A 17,832-nucleotide genomic window follows, 5' to 3' on the forward strand; every position below is an offset into this window, starting at 1 on the left:
GAAAGACCCAAATGTGCAGGGTTAAAAAAGGCAGGGAAGTTAAACTAATGCAAGAAGATGAAGAGGCAGGTCCAGGAAGAGAAAAGCAGAAACAAATATCATGTTTATCTGGGAGTGGACAGCAATGTTAAAGAAGTCCAAGGTTAACATATAATGACAATGTATCAACCCAATGCAGTGAACGGCCAATATAAACAACAAAAATGTAAAGCAACATCAGAGGGATATTCATCTTTCAGTATCAGGTTAATTGTTAAATAGATGAGTTTAGTTAACTAATATTGGTGGATAGCAAGGGTTCATGCCAATTCAGTTTGAGAACAATGGCAGTGAATGTCCATCACACTAGAGGTCCAAAGTGATGAGGAAGGCAACAGGCCTTGGTCACAGTGCAGAGTGAATGAAGGATCAGGTGGGCAGGTCCGATCCAGGAAGCAGTTAGGGAATATTGCAGGGAATGGTAGGAGGGGTATGTATCATCTGAAAGCATCGGAGTTTTAGTTTAATTAGATTCAGACACTATGTGCTGTAATATTCTATTAACAAGATTCAATGTGTCCATGTATTATCTTAAGGTACAAGGCTTGTCATTTGGGACTTTACTCAAAAAGTTGTAAATCTTTGGAATGTTTCACTCAGGATGTTGAGAATATTGAGTTATGAATCTATTCAAGATCATAGAAATGTAGAATATAGATGCAAGATTAGGCCATTTGGCATCATCATGGCTGATCATATGACTTCAGTACCCCATTCCTGCTCGCACTCCATACCCCTCGATCTTTCTGAACATGTCTAATGAACTTTCTATGACAAGTTTAAGCTCTAAGAAATTTCTCATCATCTCAGTCCTAAGTGACTAACTTCCCAATGCAAACAACCTGTTTCCTGCATATAACCTGTTTAGTCCTGTCAGAATGTTATTTTTTCCAAGATATCCCCTCTCATTCTTCCAAATTCCAATGAGTATGACCATAATCTATTCAGTCTTTCTTTAAACATCAATCATACCATCCCAGGAATCAGTCTGGTGAGCCTTGGCTGCATCCTGTCAATATCAAGAATTACCTTCTTCAGATTAGGAGACAAAAACTGTACACAGTACTCAAGGTGTGACCTCACTAAGGCTCTATACAACTTAGATCTCTCTACTTCTATATTCAAAACCTCTGACTGAAAAGACTCACATGCCATTATTTTCTTCACCACCTGCTGTACCTGCAATCCACCCTTCAATAACTGATAAACTATGACACCCAGATCTTGTTTCTTAATTTGTCACCATTCAGATAATAATCTGCCTGCCTATCATTGCCACCAAAGTGGATATCCTCATACTGATCTACATTATACTTCATTTACCATATATTTGCCAACTCTCCAAATTTGTCCAAGTCACCATGCTGTCTCTTGGAATCTTCCTCACAGCTCGCACTCCCACCCAGCTTTGAGTGATCTGCAAATGTAGAGATATTACATTCAATTTCTTCTAGATCATATTCATTGTAAATAGCTGGGATCCCAGCACTGAACCTTGTGATACCCCACTTGTAATTGTCTGCCAATTTGAAAGGATCCATTTAATACCACTTTTGTCTTCCTGTCTGCCAACCAGTTTTCCATCAACATCAGTACATTACCTCCTATACCATGTTTTCTAATTTTGCACAATTTCTTGTTTGGGACCTTATCAAAAACCTTTTGATAGTCCAAAAACACCACATGAAGTCCAAACAAATTCTAAAAGGTTTGTTAAGAATGATTTCCATTTTGTAAATCCATATTTGTCTGGACCTGGACTCCAAGATCACCCATTTCTCCATACTGCTAAGAATCCTGCATTAACCACATACTCCATCTTCCAAAATGAACCTTTCCAGATTGAACCTCATCTGCCACTTTGTCATCTGTATCCTCTTTCTATCTTGTAACAAGCTTTTACATAACCCACCACACCTCCCACCTTCACATCATCTGAAAACTTACTGATCCACTTCTTTGTTCAAGATTTCTCTCTCCCTCCGTTCTTAAACAAAAGTGTCAAATTAGCTACCCTCCAATCCAAGGGAACTGATCAAGAGTGTAGAGGATGTTGGAAAATAATCAATAAATATTATCACTCACTAAAGGATAGATTGATATAGTTTGGGGTGCTTACAAAAAAAAGAGATAAGGTTACTGATTAGAAAAGTGACAAGGATCAGGTATAGCAAGCTTGTGGCCTGCTTTTAATATTTCCTGTTCATCTAAATTCATTCAGAGAAAGAGGATGATCCTACTTAATAATATGTAATATAACATCACATCAAGAGGAAAATTAATACTACTTTGCCAATTGTTTAATAAATGATTATTATTTATTAATAAACCATTTAACCATGGAGACAGCTAGACAACTAGCCTTGAGTACATGTAAACCTTAGATTGCAATGTGTTACTTACCTGGTATTTATGGGTAGAGCTAAAGGGGCCACAGGAAAATGTTCTAACTTTAGATGTTGGTTAGAAACTAGAAAAGAAAATTAGTTTCTGTTTAATTTATGGTAAATGTATTCCACAATACCACTTCCAACAGATATTGAACCAAATGCTGTCATAAGCTACCAGCATAACATGGAAATCAAGAACCTAGTTGGGTGGTGCCAGAACAATAATCTTACTCTCCATGTCAGCAAGACCAAGGAGCTAATTGTGATTTTAGGAAGGAAAGGCCAAGGGACCACATACCCATCTGCATTGATGGGCTGTAGGTGAACAGGCTCCTCTGTCCATATTTCTGAAGCCCTCTCCTGGAGACAGCACATCATGAAGAAGCAATACACAAATGCATCTACTTTCTATGCAGTCGGAGGAGATTTGGTACTGTTATGAGCCCAGAGGACCCATAAACCCAGCAGCAATAGATATTCACTAAGACAAATGGTTACTTAAACAAAAGTTGCTTTTAATTATATTTAAACATGAAAATAGAATCATACTTTAACTTATCACTATTGACTTACTAACCTAACTTAACCTCCTTCTAATTCTAAGCACACGTGTATGTAATGTGTGTGTGAGTTCAGGGTAGGCATCCCTTGGAGAGCTTTTACAAAGTTGTGTAGTAATCAGAGGTAAAACATAGGATTCTGTTGACACGGGTATGTCAAGATAGGCACCCCTTGGAGAGTATTCACGGTTTATTTATGTACACTGTTTTTCCTTCCGTTAGTAATGTTTTATAGGTTCAGCAGAACTATTCTACCTTTATGTCAAAACATCCCAGGTTATTTTTCGATAGCGGGTTAGAGTTCTTTTTGGGGTTTTTTTTTGTCATTCTGACAACTTTGTCTGGGGAAGGGGTATATTGCTATTGTTTTATTTTTGGAAATGTACTTGTATTCTTCATATGTGGTAACCTTGTGTTCTATATATAAATGTGTGCTTGTTCTTTAAAACTCTATAAAAAGCTTGAAAGAGAAAAAACAGCCTCTTTCCTCAAAGACCCCACCACCCAGGTCATGCCCTCTTCACTCTGCTACTATTGGGGAAAAAGTACAGGAGCCTAAAGACGAGCACTCAGTGGCACAGGGACAGCTTTTTCCCCACTGCCATCGGATTCCTGAATGATCAATGAACCAAAGACACGGCCTTACTTCTCATGCACGATGTTTTGTTATCTATACATTATTGCTGTAAGATGGTTCATAATATGAATGTTTGCACTGTGAGGCTGCAGCACGACTTGTTCATGACAATAAATTCTGATTCTCATTCCAGAGCAGCAATCATTTTACTTTGGAACCATTTAGCAAATGTGTCTATAGTTTCAAAGGCAGACATTGATGATCCAAATGACATAACAACATTGCACTTATGAAATGAATATTTTCTGAATCATAAAAGTTTCAACTGGTCGACAGTTGTGCCAAATAGAATTTTCTCTATCATGTGCCTTTCAGAATTTTCAGCAAAGGGAAAGATGGTCAATAGATGAGGGAATAAAGTAACAACTTTAAACAGGAAAATTTGAGTGCAATTCTGGCAAGTCATGCATTTCTCCATTCAAGTTTTTTTTTCCCTGTAGCCATTCCCCAGAGCTGACCTAAAAGCCCTAAATGGTTGAACAAGATCTGTCCTGTTGGGGTTTTTAATTCCACGACTGATATCTGCTTCAGTCACTTACTTCTGTACCATTCATTGGCATCTGTTCCACGGTCACAATTTGATTTTCTATTCAATGTCGCAAGAAAAGATAAACCTATAGCTCTTCAATATCAGCAGGTAACCCCATGACAGTAAAACTGCCCACTTGAGGAGCTGGTCATAGGAGAGTCAGCATTCCAAATAACCTTCATTTTTCAAGTCAGAAACTGACGCATTCAAATAGCTTTTAAAGAGGATCACAGCAGCAACCAGTTATCACACGACATTTTCCATCAGTAGCTTGCTCATGTTCCGCACATGGTCCTTACCTCTACGAGCTTCCAGCTGACCTGTTAAGACTTTTCTAATTTCATTCACCCATACATTTTTAACTTCTACAGTTGCTGCCTTAAAGAGAAATAAAGAAGCACATTTTTATGTTGAACAGATGATTATGATTCCACAAACTGGACCATAGACAGGTTTCATGTTGACCAGGGTTCTATGCTTTAAAGTTGAATGGCAGTAGCTGAGTTTCCTCAATGTGCCAAGTGATGAACAACACTGATGCCAAAGTGACTGAAGTTAATCTTCAAAAGAACACATCAGTATCCTTCTATGCCTTGCCCAGTTACATGCTTGTATTTAGTGGTTGGTATGGACATGTGAGGTGAAAGGGTCTGTTTCTGTTCTGTATGACTCTAGGACTCTAAATCAGTGGCATCATTAGGACTGGTGTCTCCCAGTGCAGTAACTCATGATGCCACCACACCCCCTCACCCATCCCCCCCCCCACCCCCACCCCCACCCCCACCATGGACTGAGTGTACTGAGCGAAGAAGAAACTGGTGTGTGTTCCTTGTATGTCCAGGGTGATGGTGGTGCTGAGTGGTGGTGGGGGGACTCTGACTGGAGTAATTTTAGCCTTGTAGGTATATTGATACATGTAAGATGGGCTTACGAAAAATGTTTTTGTTGTTATAATTAACTACAGGGATATCTTTATAAAAAAATAGTAAATTTCTGTTGAAACACTGCACAAAAATTTTATAGACATTCATTTTGGTGTCACCCCCTCTGATGGAGTCACCAGGTGCAGTGCACCCCCCCCCCTTGCACCCCCCTAGTGATGCCAGTGCTCTAAATTAAGGGCTCATTAAAATTCCCATGGTACAAAGCATGAAGAAACTAAAGATCTGCTCCAAATGTTGGTTACACCCATTATAGGTTCTTGTCTGAAAAGTCTGGTCAGGGTCAACTCAGGAAGATTGTTGGGAGAGAGCTTGATACAATCAGGAACCACCAGCTGAATAATCTTTAATTTGCTCTCCAAACTGTGAAGCATTGGTGCAATACCTGTGTGGCAAACATGCAGGATATTTCCAAGTTAAAGGGCTGAAATGAAGTACATGTAAATTTAAATGGATTGTTTATTAAATACAAATGTATCAATCATTTATGGAATTGATGGCTGTGTGGCCGAGCTTGCGATGATACTAAGATAGGAAGAGGGCAGATAGTGTTGAAGCACTGAGTCTGCAGAAGGACTAAGACAGGTTAGGATATTGGACAAGAAAATGGCAGCTGGAATGCAGTGTAGAGAAGTGTACAATTGTGTACTTTGGTGGAAAAAATAATAGACTATTTTCTAAACAGGCATTGAGTTCAGAAATCAGAGGTACAGATGAACTTGGAGAGTCCTTGTGCAAAATTCCCTAAAGGTTAATTTGCATATAGAGTTAGTGGTAAGGAAGCCAAACACAATGGTAGCATTCATTTAGAGAGAGATAGAATATAAAAGCTGGGATGTAATGAGTCTTTATACAGTATTGGTCAGATTGCACTTGGGAGTATTGTGAGTAGTTTTGGGCTCCTTATCAAGGAAGAATGTGTAGTAATAGAGGGTGTCCAAAGGAGGTTCATGAGAATGATCCCCAGAATGAAAGGATTATCATATGAGGAGCATTTGATGGTTCTGGGACTCTACTCACTGGAGTTTAGAAGAATGATGGGGAATCTCATTGAAACCTTTGATTACTAAAATGTCTGGATAGAATGACGTGAAGAGGATGTTTCCTATGGTAGGGTAATCTGCAACCAGAGGGCACCACTTCAGAATACAAAATGTTCCTTCAAAACAGGAGGAATTTCTTTACCCAGTGGATGGTGAATCTGTTAAATTCATTATCACAGACAGCTGTGGAGTCATTGGGTATATTTAAGACAGAGGTGGATAGGTTCTTGATTAGGAAGGGAATCAAGTGTTATGGGGAAAAGGCAGGAGAATGGGGTTGAAAAGGATAGTAAATCAGCCATGATGGAATGGCAGGGCAAACTCTATGGGATTAATGTCTTAATTCCACTCCTATGTCTTATGGTCTTGTAATTCGAGGCTAATAAATACATTTAGCACACACCTACCTGCACAATGTAAACCTCTTCCCTTGCATTGTACCATATTTCAAATTTTTTATTATCTCCCTTAACATTTTCAGTGATACCAACCATGGTCATCTGTAAAATGGAAGTCAGCATGTAAGAAGATATGAAAAACAGATTGCACAAGCCCATTGGCCTGTACCAGACTGCTATAGTAGGTCCCAGTGTTCAAAGTCTAAACCATCCCACAATCTCATGAGTGCCTCTTTATCAAACATTTCCAGGCCTTCATATCCAACTCCCTCTTCGACTGGATGATGAGATCAGACTTATCCAGACCTTGTGCAGACTATTTGACAGATCACACACTTCTGTACAAAGTTGTTTAATCTAAGCTGTCCTGTCATATTTGAGGATGTCCTTATGGTATTTTTTTTAAAATGTAAATTAATAAAATAACTCTGAGCAGACAATATTTATATAATTCATTCATGGAAAGAAGGTCTGATATTGAAAACCTTGGCAAACATCTACAGATGTGTAGTGGAAAGTGTGCTGACCAGCTGCACAACAGCCTGGAATGGGGGAACCAATTCCTTTGAGTGGAAAGCCCTGCAATAGGTAGTGGACACAGCTCAGTATGTCACAGGCATAACTCCCCACCTTTGAGAAAATCTGCATGGAACGCTGCTGTTGTAGAGCAGTACAATTATCTAAGATTCACACCACCCAGGACATGCTCTGTTCTTGGTGCTGCCATCAGGAAAGAGGCATGGGTGCCACAAGACTCATAGCACCAGGTTCAGGAATGGCTGCTAGCCCTCCACCATCTGACTCCTCACAACAAACTCAATTGGAGACCTTTAAGGACTCTTATTTTGCACATTAATTATAACTGAAGATTTTTTCTGTATTGTACAATCTGTTCAACCTAACAGCTATCACTGGTCTTGGCCCTCCCCATACTACATAACCTTAACACTACTTCAAAGCCACCAAAGTTGAGCGGTGCAGTTAGCATAGCGGTTAGCACCACTCTGTTACAGATCAGAACTGGGGTTCGAATCCCATGCTGTCTGTAAGGAGTTGGTACATTCTCCCCATGTCTGCGTGGGTTTTCTCCAAGGGCTCTGGTTTCCTCTCACCATTCAAAACGAACTGGGGAAGGTAGGTTAATTGGGTGTAAATGGATGGCACAGGTTCATGGGCCGAAAATGGCCTATTATCCTGGTATATCTAAATTTATAAATTTAGATCTGTCTGCACTACTCACTAACTATGAATATTTATTATTATTTTATTTTCCTCTTCCTTTCATACAGTGCCCTCCATAATGATTGGGACCAAGACACTTTTTTTCCTAATATTTTCCCCCGTGCCCCACAGTTTTAAATTAGTAATTAAATAATTCACAAGATTAAAGTGCACACACCAGATTGTATTCAAGGTTACTTGTGTACATTTTGGTTTGCCCATGTAGAAATTACAGCACTTTTTAAAACACAGTCCCATTTCAGTGCACCATCATATTTGGGACATAGCAATGGTATGCACATAAAAATAGTCTTGTTTAGTATTTTGTTGCATATCCCTTGCATGCTATGACTACTTGAAGTCTGTAATTCATGGACATCGCCAGATGTTGAGTATTTTCTCTGGTGATGCTTTGCCAGGCCTCTACTGCAACCATCTTCAGCTCCTGCTTGTTTCAGGGGCTTGTCCCCTCAAGTTTTCTCTTCAGCATATGGAAGGCATGCTCAATTGAATTTAGATCAGGCAACAGATTTGGCCAATCAAGAATTTTCCAGTTTATATCTTTGAAAAACTCCTTTGTTGCATTAGAAGTATGTTTGGGATCATGGTCTTGCTGGAGGATGAAACCCATTCAATAAGTTTGGAAGCATTTTCTCGAACTTGAGCAGATGTTTCTATGCACCTCAGAATTAATTTTGCTACTATCATCAGCAATTACATCATCAATGAAGATAAGTGTTCCATACTGTTAGGTCTGCTTTGTTCATGAATGAGTGAGACAAACACCAGGCTGAGTCGAAATCAGGGTTCTTTGTTCTTTATTACCGGATTGTAACACTTGCGACCAACCAGGTTAGTCGGAGAATGCATTCTGCCGTTATCAGCAAAATGGTGATTTTTTATACCCTTGGATATGTGCTTAGAACATCATCATATCATTACTTGTCCAATGACTAAAACTGTTGCTATCCTTTCCCTGCTAGCTTCCTGCCTCTCAATCCATCAATGTCTCTCTTATCTTGTAAGTACAAGGATGCATTCACATCTTGTTACTGCCCCGTACATTCCCATCTCATGATGTTTTACCTAACAGGAGTACAAGGACACCTCCCCTTCTTGTTACAGCCTTGTACAGGGTAACTCCCTACACATTCCCATCTCATGATGTTTTACCTTACAATACCTATAGCAGCCAGTCATGCCCAGGCCATAACACCCTCACCACTATGTTTCACAGATGAGGTGGTATGTTTTGGATCTTGGGCAGTTCCTTTATGCCTCCACACTTTGCCCTTGCCATCACTCTGATACAGGTTCATCTTGGTCTCATCTGTCCACAAGACATTTTTCCAGAATTCTGCAGGCTCTTTTCAATACTTCTTGGCAATCTATAAACTGACCATCCTGTTTCTGTGGTTAACTAGTCAATTGTATCTTGCAGTGTAGTCTCTGTATTTCTGTTCATGTAGTCTTCTGCAGACTGTAGTCATTGACACATCCACACCTGCCTCATAAAGAGTTCCCGATCTGTCGGACAGACACTTGGGGATTTTTCTTCATTATGATGACAATTCTTTTGCTATCAGCAGTGGAGGTCTTCCTTGGCCTACTGGCCCCTTTGTGATTACTGAGCTTACCAGTATGTTCCTTCTTCTTAAAATTATGTTCCAAACTGTTAATTTTGGTAATCCAAAGATTTGGGTGATGTCTTTTACTGTTTTATTCTCGTTTTCAGCCTCAATGACTTCTTTGAGTTTCAATGGAACAACTCTGGTCCTCATGTAGTAAAATGGTAACTACAGATGCCAAAGGTGATCTGCACCAATGAATTGTGTGCTTTAAGTACCTGGTAAATTGGAGCATATGAGACTTGCATTGCATTTGTACATTGTACATTGTACTCATGTGTATGACAATAAACTTTATCTGCTGCTTTTGCTCTTGTTCTCTATGCTACGCAAAAGGAAAATTTGTGAAGGTGGACATGATTCCAGTTATATGGGCTGATGTGTCATATTTGATATGGATCTTGTTGGAGCTTCATTCATTCAGGCAAGGGAAGAGTTTTCCATCAGACTCCTCACTTGAGTGGACCAGAGCTCACAATGTGTCCTAGTTATCAAAGCTCGAGCAAAGCAAAAGTGTCAAAGGTACAGGGTTGTTAACCATAATGCTTTGTTACATTAATTGCAAAGAACTTACATGCAATGATTGTTTATAACTGTAAGAAGGGGCTTTGTCATACCCTTCCCCGCTTTCTTCTCTTTTCTTACAGAAGAGCAATGCTTTCTCATGGAGGAACAGGTGCCTTTGCATTGGCTTGAATCTTGCTAGGTCCTTGACTTTTGCATGTCCCTTCTTATGGTCGATCCACACATTGAATGAACCTTGCATCAAAAGTTTGCCAAGTTCACTCAAATTTCCCTGTTAGAAAAAAAAACACATTTCAGACTCCCTTCCTAGGACTATTGACTATTGATTCATCCACATGGTGTAAGGGAACAACACAAAACACTTATCATGCACATGTCAAAGTTTTGTTCCATTGAAATTATTCACCTTTCTTATGGGTTAGTTTGCAGTTTAACCCTAACTACATTGCATAACTGGAATCCTTAACTAAACAAACCTCCAAATTTTAACATGAACAATTGGTCTAACATCAACAGCTGGTGTAGAAGAGTTCCAAAGTTCCACCTTCTTCAGCAAGTAGAAGTGTTCCCTACCTCCAATTCTGTTACATGGATATTGACAAACAAAATGACCCATCTTCATGATACACTAATCCATGGATGATAGAAATCACAGCTACAAGTATGCTGACACATACACAATGAGAACCAGTTGGGAGACTGGTTCATGCCTTGAAAATTTGTCCAACTGATGTAATGTTTCGGTATCCAACCATTGATTTCGTCTAAAGCACCAAAGATAGGCCCATCAAATGTAACTGAATCTTGGTCTCAGAACAAAAGATGACCTGGTAATGATTCCTTCATGACTTGAAGCTCAACACAGCTGGGTTCATTAACATTGATTTTTGTCACACAGGTATTTTGCTGCTGTCTAGCAGATCTTCTATTGCCACTCTTCACATCTGTCTAGTTCTTTACTTCTTCTCAGGTAATTTACCCACCCAAGTCCCATCTGGTTCAAAAGGCGAGAGCCAACTGATCTAGGACATCGGTAAATTGAATCCAAAATTAGATTGACAATCAGAGAGAAAGGGAGATGGTGGAGGGTTGTTTTTGTGATAAGATGCCTCTGACTGGTGTTCCACAACCTGTGCTTGGACCATTCATTGCTGTTTGCAAGATGTGTGAATTTTTGGATCTGAACGTAGGAGGCATTATCAATAGGTTCACAGATGACACGAACATTGGTGGAGGAATGTAGTCTGAGGCTTCAGGGTGATAATGATATAATGGTGAAATGGACTGAGAAATGGCAGATGGAAGTTAATCCTAATAAAAGTAATCTGATGCATTCTGACAGTACTGGTGAAGGAAGAAATGATCAGTAGGAATGCTGAAGAACAGAAGGGCCTTGATATAAAGTCCAAAGATCCTTGAAGGGGGCAGTGCAGATGGATAACATGGTGAAGCTGGCCTTCATTAGCAGGGATATTAAATGGAAGAACTAGAAGGTTACGTTCCAACTTTATAAAACAGCTGGAATACTGCATGCAGTTCTGGTCAGCATATGAGCGAAAATATGACATTGCTGGAGAAGGTGCAGAAGAGATTCAACAGGATGTTGCCTGTGATAGAGGATCTGAGTTACTTTGAGAGGCTGGGTCTGTTCTTGCTGGAGCAAAGCAGGTCAAGCGGGAATATGACCGATATGTAAATTCATGAGGGGTCCATTGCAGGAGATTTTTCTGCTTTTCAGAGGTGAACAAAGCTGGATGACATACATCTAGTATGGGGTAAGGGACAAGAGATTCAAAGGGAACCTGAGAGGGATCTTTTCCACCCAGAGAGCAGTAAATACCTGGAATACCCTGCCAGAAAGTAATTGACAGCATTTTAAAAGTGTCTTGCTGAACACATATATCACCCAGGCATTGAAAGCTAGAGTCCAAGCACTGTAAAATGGGATTAATTATATACGAGTCCCTGCTGACAGATGAAGATGGCCAGTTTCCATCTTGGAATTATGAGGTGTAACAGAGTTCCAGTAACTCCACCAAAAACACTGACTGGAGGCATACACGGTAATTACTGCATCAGAACTGGGACACATGGCCTAAAGGGGAGCACCGTAGGCAGAGCGGTTAGTGCAACACTTTTACAGCACCAGCAACCTGGGTTCGAATCCGGTGCCGTAAGAAGTTTGTACACTCTCCCCAAGTCTACGTGGGTTTCCTCCCACCCTTCAAAATGTACTGGGGCCATAGATTAATTATAGTATTTGGGTAGCACAGGCTCACTGGCTGGAAGGGCCTATTACCAATTTATATGACCAAATTAAAAAAAATTAAATATTCAGAGGAATAGATTTAAGACAAAGCTAAGGTGGAACTATTTCTCTCAGAAGTGAATCTGTGCAATTCCAAAGAGAGGCCACCACAATAAATGAATTTAACACACAGACTAATAGATTTTTGAAGGTTTATGGGGAACAGGCGGGTAATTGCAACTGGCCAGATCAGCCACCATCTTATTGAATGGCGGAATAGGTTTGGCGGGCCTGACGACTGACGCCTGCTCCTAAATTTTATGTTCCCTTGTAGTATTGAGTGGGAGTTCTAGGTATGTGACATAGAATCTCTATGCAACTGCTGACTTGCCTCATATCCTGTGATGGCGATCTGGTGCATTGAATCATTCACAGCTTTCAGGATTCCAACAATAGCAGTCAGTGCTTCCTGCAGATCCTCTGCTCCCTCACAGTTCTTGCTGTACTTCAGCAACTCCTGTTAAACCAGATATGCACATTCATTCTGCATTAACAGAAGGCCTAACTTTGAGATATTGGTGGAAAATCATTGACTAGTTGCATAAACAAAGAATAAATGTCAGAAACCTTTGAAGAATTAACATACAGAGAGGCCTGGGGTGTATCCATAGATCCCAGAAAGAAGCAATATAATGGAAAGGGCAGTGAAAGAGACATTTGGCATCCTTGCCATCATAGGTCGGGGCATTTGGATGTCATTTAGCAGAGGTTCAAAACACTGGCTTGATGACACTTAGTGCACTGTAACAATTCTGGTTGTCACACTGTATGAAGGATGTGGTTGTAATAGAAAGAGAGAATACAAAGGCGTTCCCTAGGATGCCACCTGAAATGGAGAGCTCGAGTTGTAAGGAGAGGTCAGATCCGCTGGTTTATACTCACTAGAACACAAGAGGCTAAGGGGTGACCTTGTGCAGTTTACAAAATTAGAGGCGGGGATGGGGGCATAAATGGCATTAACATTTACTATTTTTCTCCCTGGGGAAAAAGGGGGTGGTATGAGAATGAGAGGGCACAGATTTAAGATGAGAGGAGAGAGCTGAGCAGCACATTTTTAATCAAGCAGAGGGTGTTGAATATGTGGAACAAGCTACCAGTGGAGGTAATCTCAAATGCAATTAGATGATGTTTGGACAGATACTTGGAGTAGAAAGGCATAGAGAGATTGGGGTTGAAAGGGTGCAAATTAGCATAGAGAGGCAACACGATGGGAATGGACAAGGTGGGCTGAGAGGGCCTGTTTCTAAGCTGTACAATCCTACAGATTGGCAATATTTGCTGGCCTGCAACTCCCAGATCCGAAGAATGAATAAATAAAAGGCTGTGGAGTCTATGTTCACATCAGCATCATTGTACTTAATGGTGCTGAGAGTTCACCCCCCAGCCAGTACTGAAACCTGCCCTCACCTTCAGTAATAACTGGTACTTTGTTATCCGCTGCACAGGCTTCAGCAAGTAAGAATCCAGCCCCAGCTTGTGTTCCAACTTTTTCTGACATTCCTGAAACAAAAAAGTTTTACTGAAGGCACAGAGATGAGAATAAAATTGGTTTTTTTGAATGCTGCTGCTGAACATATCTAGGAATCAGTAGCCTGGGAATCTGGCCATAAAAAGACACACAGAAATGTGAAATAAACTGAGTGGGAAACCCCTTTCAGTAAATGGCCCAACATATCCTTGGAGCACTCTGAGGATGGGGCCACTCAGCCTTTTCAATTAACTGATGTCATTCACAGATTCTAATTGTTCTTTCTGTTAGAGCACTTGAGATATTGATCATTATGCTTGAGCTGGTTGACAAACTGAATTTGCTAATGTACAACTTTCCTGCCCCTTCTCCTCATCTTATTATTAGCAAAAAGTGTTTCAAGTCAAAACTTCCTCCAGTTCACTTCCAGATTATTTGTTGGTTCACTTTTTAACAAATCTTCTCTAACACCCCTCCAATACAAGGAATCACATATTGACCCACATTTGTTTATTTTTATTTATTTCCCCCCTTTTTTTTAAAACTTTATTTATTCATTCAAAATACAGATAATAAGTAACATATATAACAATAAACAAAGCACGAACGTTATATTTTATATATATTAAAAAATAGAAAGACAAAAAAAGGAAAGAAACCCCCCCTCTTTCAGCCAACTCTCCTAAGGAGAGCCATAAAGAAAAAAGAAAAAAATAAAGAAAAGTAAAGCATACATATTAAAATCTAGTCAATATAAATCAAAATGTAAATATTCTGAATATAACAACCACCTATTAATAAAAAAAACTATAGTTATCCGCGAAAGATATGTAATTTTTTCCATTAACCATATAACCATATAACCATTTACGGAACGGAAACAGGCCATGTTGGCCTTTCGAGTCCGCACCGGTTCACAGATTTTGTGCGTCCTCTTCAGGCATTGGTCCCGGTAGATCTTCATTATTAAACAATATTTCATCTCATTATGCCAAAAGTCTCAAATTTAATCATTTCAGGTAAAATCATATCTCTACTGAGCACATGTTTTACCAAAGATCAAACTTGATAAAAATACGCTTACGCTTAATCGGACTGTTTAAACCCCGAACATTAAAAGTAGCAAACTTCAACTTTGACATATCCACTAATATTACTAAAAACAAATAATATCAATATATAAAGACTCAGATCAACGTAAATAGGCCCTCCAATAGGAGAAAAAGAAACCACAAATTAAAGTCTAAATAAAATGAAAATTAAAAAAAATAAAAATAAAAAAAAAAATTTAAAAAAGAAAAAAAAACCCAAAAAAAACTACCAAAAGGTAATAATCCCTAAACAAAAGTTGGGTATGGATCACCCACCAGTGGCTGATGACTAGTAGAACATAGAGCAAATTTCTCCCTCCCCAGCCAAACAAAGAATAACAACAAGATATCATAATGACATAAAAAGAAAATAAAAATAAAAAAGTTCTTCTATTCATCCAAGAAATTCCAGACTCGGTGACCCCATTTCAAGGAAACGGACTCTTTCCATTCCCATTTCTCCCGTTTCTTCCATTTCCAGAACAACCAGATTTTTCTTTAGGAGACAATGGTGGGCTACGTCTTTGTCCTCTTACATCTGGCAACGAGTCAGCAAAACTCATTGCTTCACACTAATTCTCAAAAAACCGAGATTGAAAGTCTCCACAAAACACCTTCAACATTGCCAGATAGCAAAAAGTAGACTTATAACCTTTACGCCACAAAACTTTAACTGGATTAAATTGACTCAAATCAGGGTAGAAAAAAACTCTACTATTCTGAATCATTAACAGAGCTTGTTGTTGTCTCGTGTTTTGCACTGCTAAACGAAGTATCGTTTCTCTGTCCAGATAATTCAAACATCGAATTATCACGGGTCTCGGTGGTTGACCAGCCAGAGGTCTTCTTCTTAAGGCTCTATGAGCTCTTTCCAATACCAGACCTCCAGAGAAAAATTCCTGCCCCAGTATTTATGGAATCCATTCGGTAAAAAAACGAAGAGGATCTTGTTCTTCCATACCTTCTGGAAAACCAACAATCTTCACATTATTCCTTCTACTTTGATTCTCCAAATAATCTACTTTCCTCTCTAACTCCCTCTCATGTTCTCGCAATTCTTTAACGGATTCTTCCACCTCCAACACTTTTTCTGTATTAGAAGCCACTTGTTGTTGACATTTCAAAAAAGCAGCCTGAAATTGTTTAAAATCTTCAGAAGATTTTAACGTATTTTAACTGTATCCAGTTCCAAACTGAGCCTCTGAGACATTTCATTCAGCATAGGCCGAATGATAAGGCTTAGCTGTTTACATTGTAATTCAGAAAAGCTCAGCCCTGCTTTCTCTTGCGTAGTGGCAGAACCAGGTAACTGCAGCTCCTGCTGCATCTCAATAACAGGCAGTTTAATAGTTTTACTGCGGGTCTGGACTCCCAGCGACGGCACACCGACTTCCTCAGGGGGCCGACGCTGTTCTCCCCCCGCAACCCGTTGTTGCTTCAAAAACTCACAAAAAAGACCAAAATATTCAGATTGGAGTATATCCTGGGGTATTTCAAGCAATGGAGTCGTCTTCTTGCGTGCCCCCTCCGTTAAAGTCGGCAGGCTGCCAGAATCAGGATCCACATCAGGGGCACATGCACCTTCCTCCTGAGAACGGGTAATTCCAGTGATGTCCTTCTCCTGGTGAGTAGTAGTCATTTTTTCAGCTCCCACAGGCAATCTCTGTGGTTTAGGCTTGAAAGAAAGCAAACCTGAAGTTGTAGCAGACTGTTTAGGCTCTAAATCTTCAACACTCCGAAAATGTAGTTTCTTCTGTACTTGAGGTTTAATCTTTTTACCATTAACAGCCATAACAATTCCTTGATACTTTAAACTAAGTTTTAAAAAAATGTAAACCTGAAAACAAAAAGTTAAAAACGGGTTCTTAAAAGTCTGGCCAGATAGGTCGAGATTACACGTCTAGACTCTACGCCATCTTGTCATGCCCCCATCTGTTTATTTTTCAAGATATTTATGTGAGCAGAACTGAAAACTGAATTACTAGAATTCCAGAAAAGGACAGATTGGCCTAAGCTCAGTACGATCAGGAGTGAGGTCAGCTCTGTACAGACTGACTTAATTGATGTCAACTGACATGACCATTATACTGACTGACCTGCAGCTTGTGAAAACCAACTGAGCTCTGTAAAGACTGCTCAGAGCAGAATGCCGTGTATGGGCTTGGGTGGGGCCTTACCTGGGTAACCCTTGAAATTCAGCAAGATTTCTAAAAGCCAGGAAGCCTAGGTAAAATTTCCAAATTTAACAAAGGTACTGTGACTGAATCAAAATATAAGTCACTAATGGAAGTTAGATCTAATCACAGATTGGAGACAGTGTGGTAGGAGACCATTCAGCCATTGAATTTATGCTAGCTCTACACAAGAACCTTCCAGCTGGTCCTGCTCCTCCACCTACTCTCTATAACTTGTAAATTCTTACATTTCAGACTCTTACCTGGTTCTCTTATGTACATACACTCCAAGTGATTCTACTTCTGATATGCTCCAGTTGTAAACTCCAAATCCTAACCACTAGCTCTATAAAAATATTGTTTCTCATGTCACTGTTGGTTCTGTTGCTAATCACCTTTATTCTATGTACCCTCATTCAGGCTACTCCCAGAACGGGTACAGATTCTAAATACTTCCATCTGATTCCCTTGCAACCTCCTCTGTTGCAAGAACAACCTGTTTCTCCATTCTCTCTATGCAACTGACCCCTCATCCCTGGAATCACTCTTCAGAACTAAAGCGTTCACACCTTTCTCATAGTTATGACCAAATACATGCTATGACCAAATCAGTACTTTACAATTTATCATATTCTTGCACCTGTGGACTAAGCCCTGGATTCTGTCTGCTTTTTTAACCAATTTCCCATCCTTCTATACTCCTTTCAATAACCTGTCTCTTTTGGTAATGTGCCCTAAAGTTTCTGTTGCCTCTTTTCATATTTGCAACTAAAGTGTAACTCTTCACATTCCTCAGCATTAAATTTTATCTTCCCTTTTAATCAGCCAGTCTTCTGATAGTCAATTACAATCCTCCTCACTGTTCACAGTGTCCCCTAAC

At 39.7% G+C, this 17,832-nt stretch overlaps 2 protein-coding genes across 14 annotated transcripts in view; one reads left to right on the forward strand and one right to left on the reverse strand.

The window, feature by feature from the left end:
• The window catches only part of grtp1a (growth hormone regulated TBC protein 1a), a 393,930-nt gene that overhangs the window by 174,297 nt on the left and 201,801 nt on the right, over positions 1-17,832 (forward strand). The gene's annotated exons all lie outside the window — the stretch shown is intronic.
• mcf2la (mcf.2 cell line derived transforming sequence-like a) overlaps positions 1-17,832 on the reverse strand; it is a 141,043-nt gene that overhangs the window by 15,907 nt on the left and 107,304 nt on the right. For all 7 annotated transcript variants that reach the window (XR_011341708.1, XR_011341707.1, XM_069889511.1 and 4 more), the window contains 6 exons: positions 13,627-13,719; positions 12,551-12,676; positions 9,961-10,182; positions 6,547-6,639; positions 4,455-4,533; positions 2,443-2,509 (listed from right to left, as the gene is read on the reverse strand). Coding sequence is in view for 5 of the 7 variants with exons in the window: in XM_069889511.1 (XP_069745612.1) it covers positions 2,443-2,509; positions 4,455-4,533; positions 6,547-6,639; positions 9,961-10,182; positions 12,551-12,676; positions 13,627-13,719 (680 nt within the window). In the remaining 2 variants the exon portion in view is untranslated. The remainder of the gene's footprint in view (positions 1-2,442; positions 2,510-4,454; positions 4,534-6,546; positions 6,640-9,960; positions 10,183-12,550; positions 12,677-13,626; positions 13,720-17,832) is intronic.

Source organism: Narcine bancroftii, chromosome 7 (assembly GCF_036971445.1).
Source record: "Narcine bancroftii isolate sNarBan1 chromosome 7, sNarBan1.hap1, whole genome shotgun sequence".
Lineage (NCBI taxonomy): Eukaryota > Metazoa > Chordata > Chondrichthyes > Torpediniformes > Narcinidae > Narcine > Narcine bancroftii.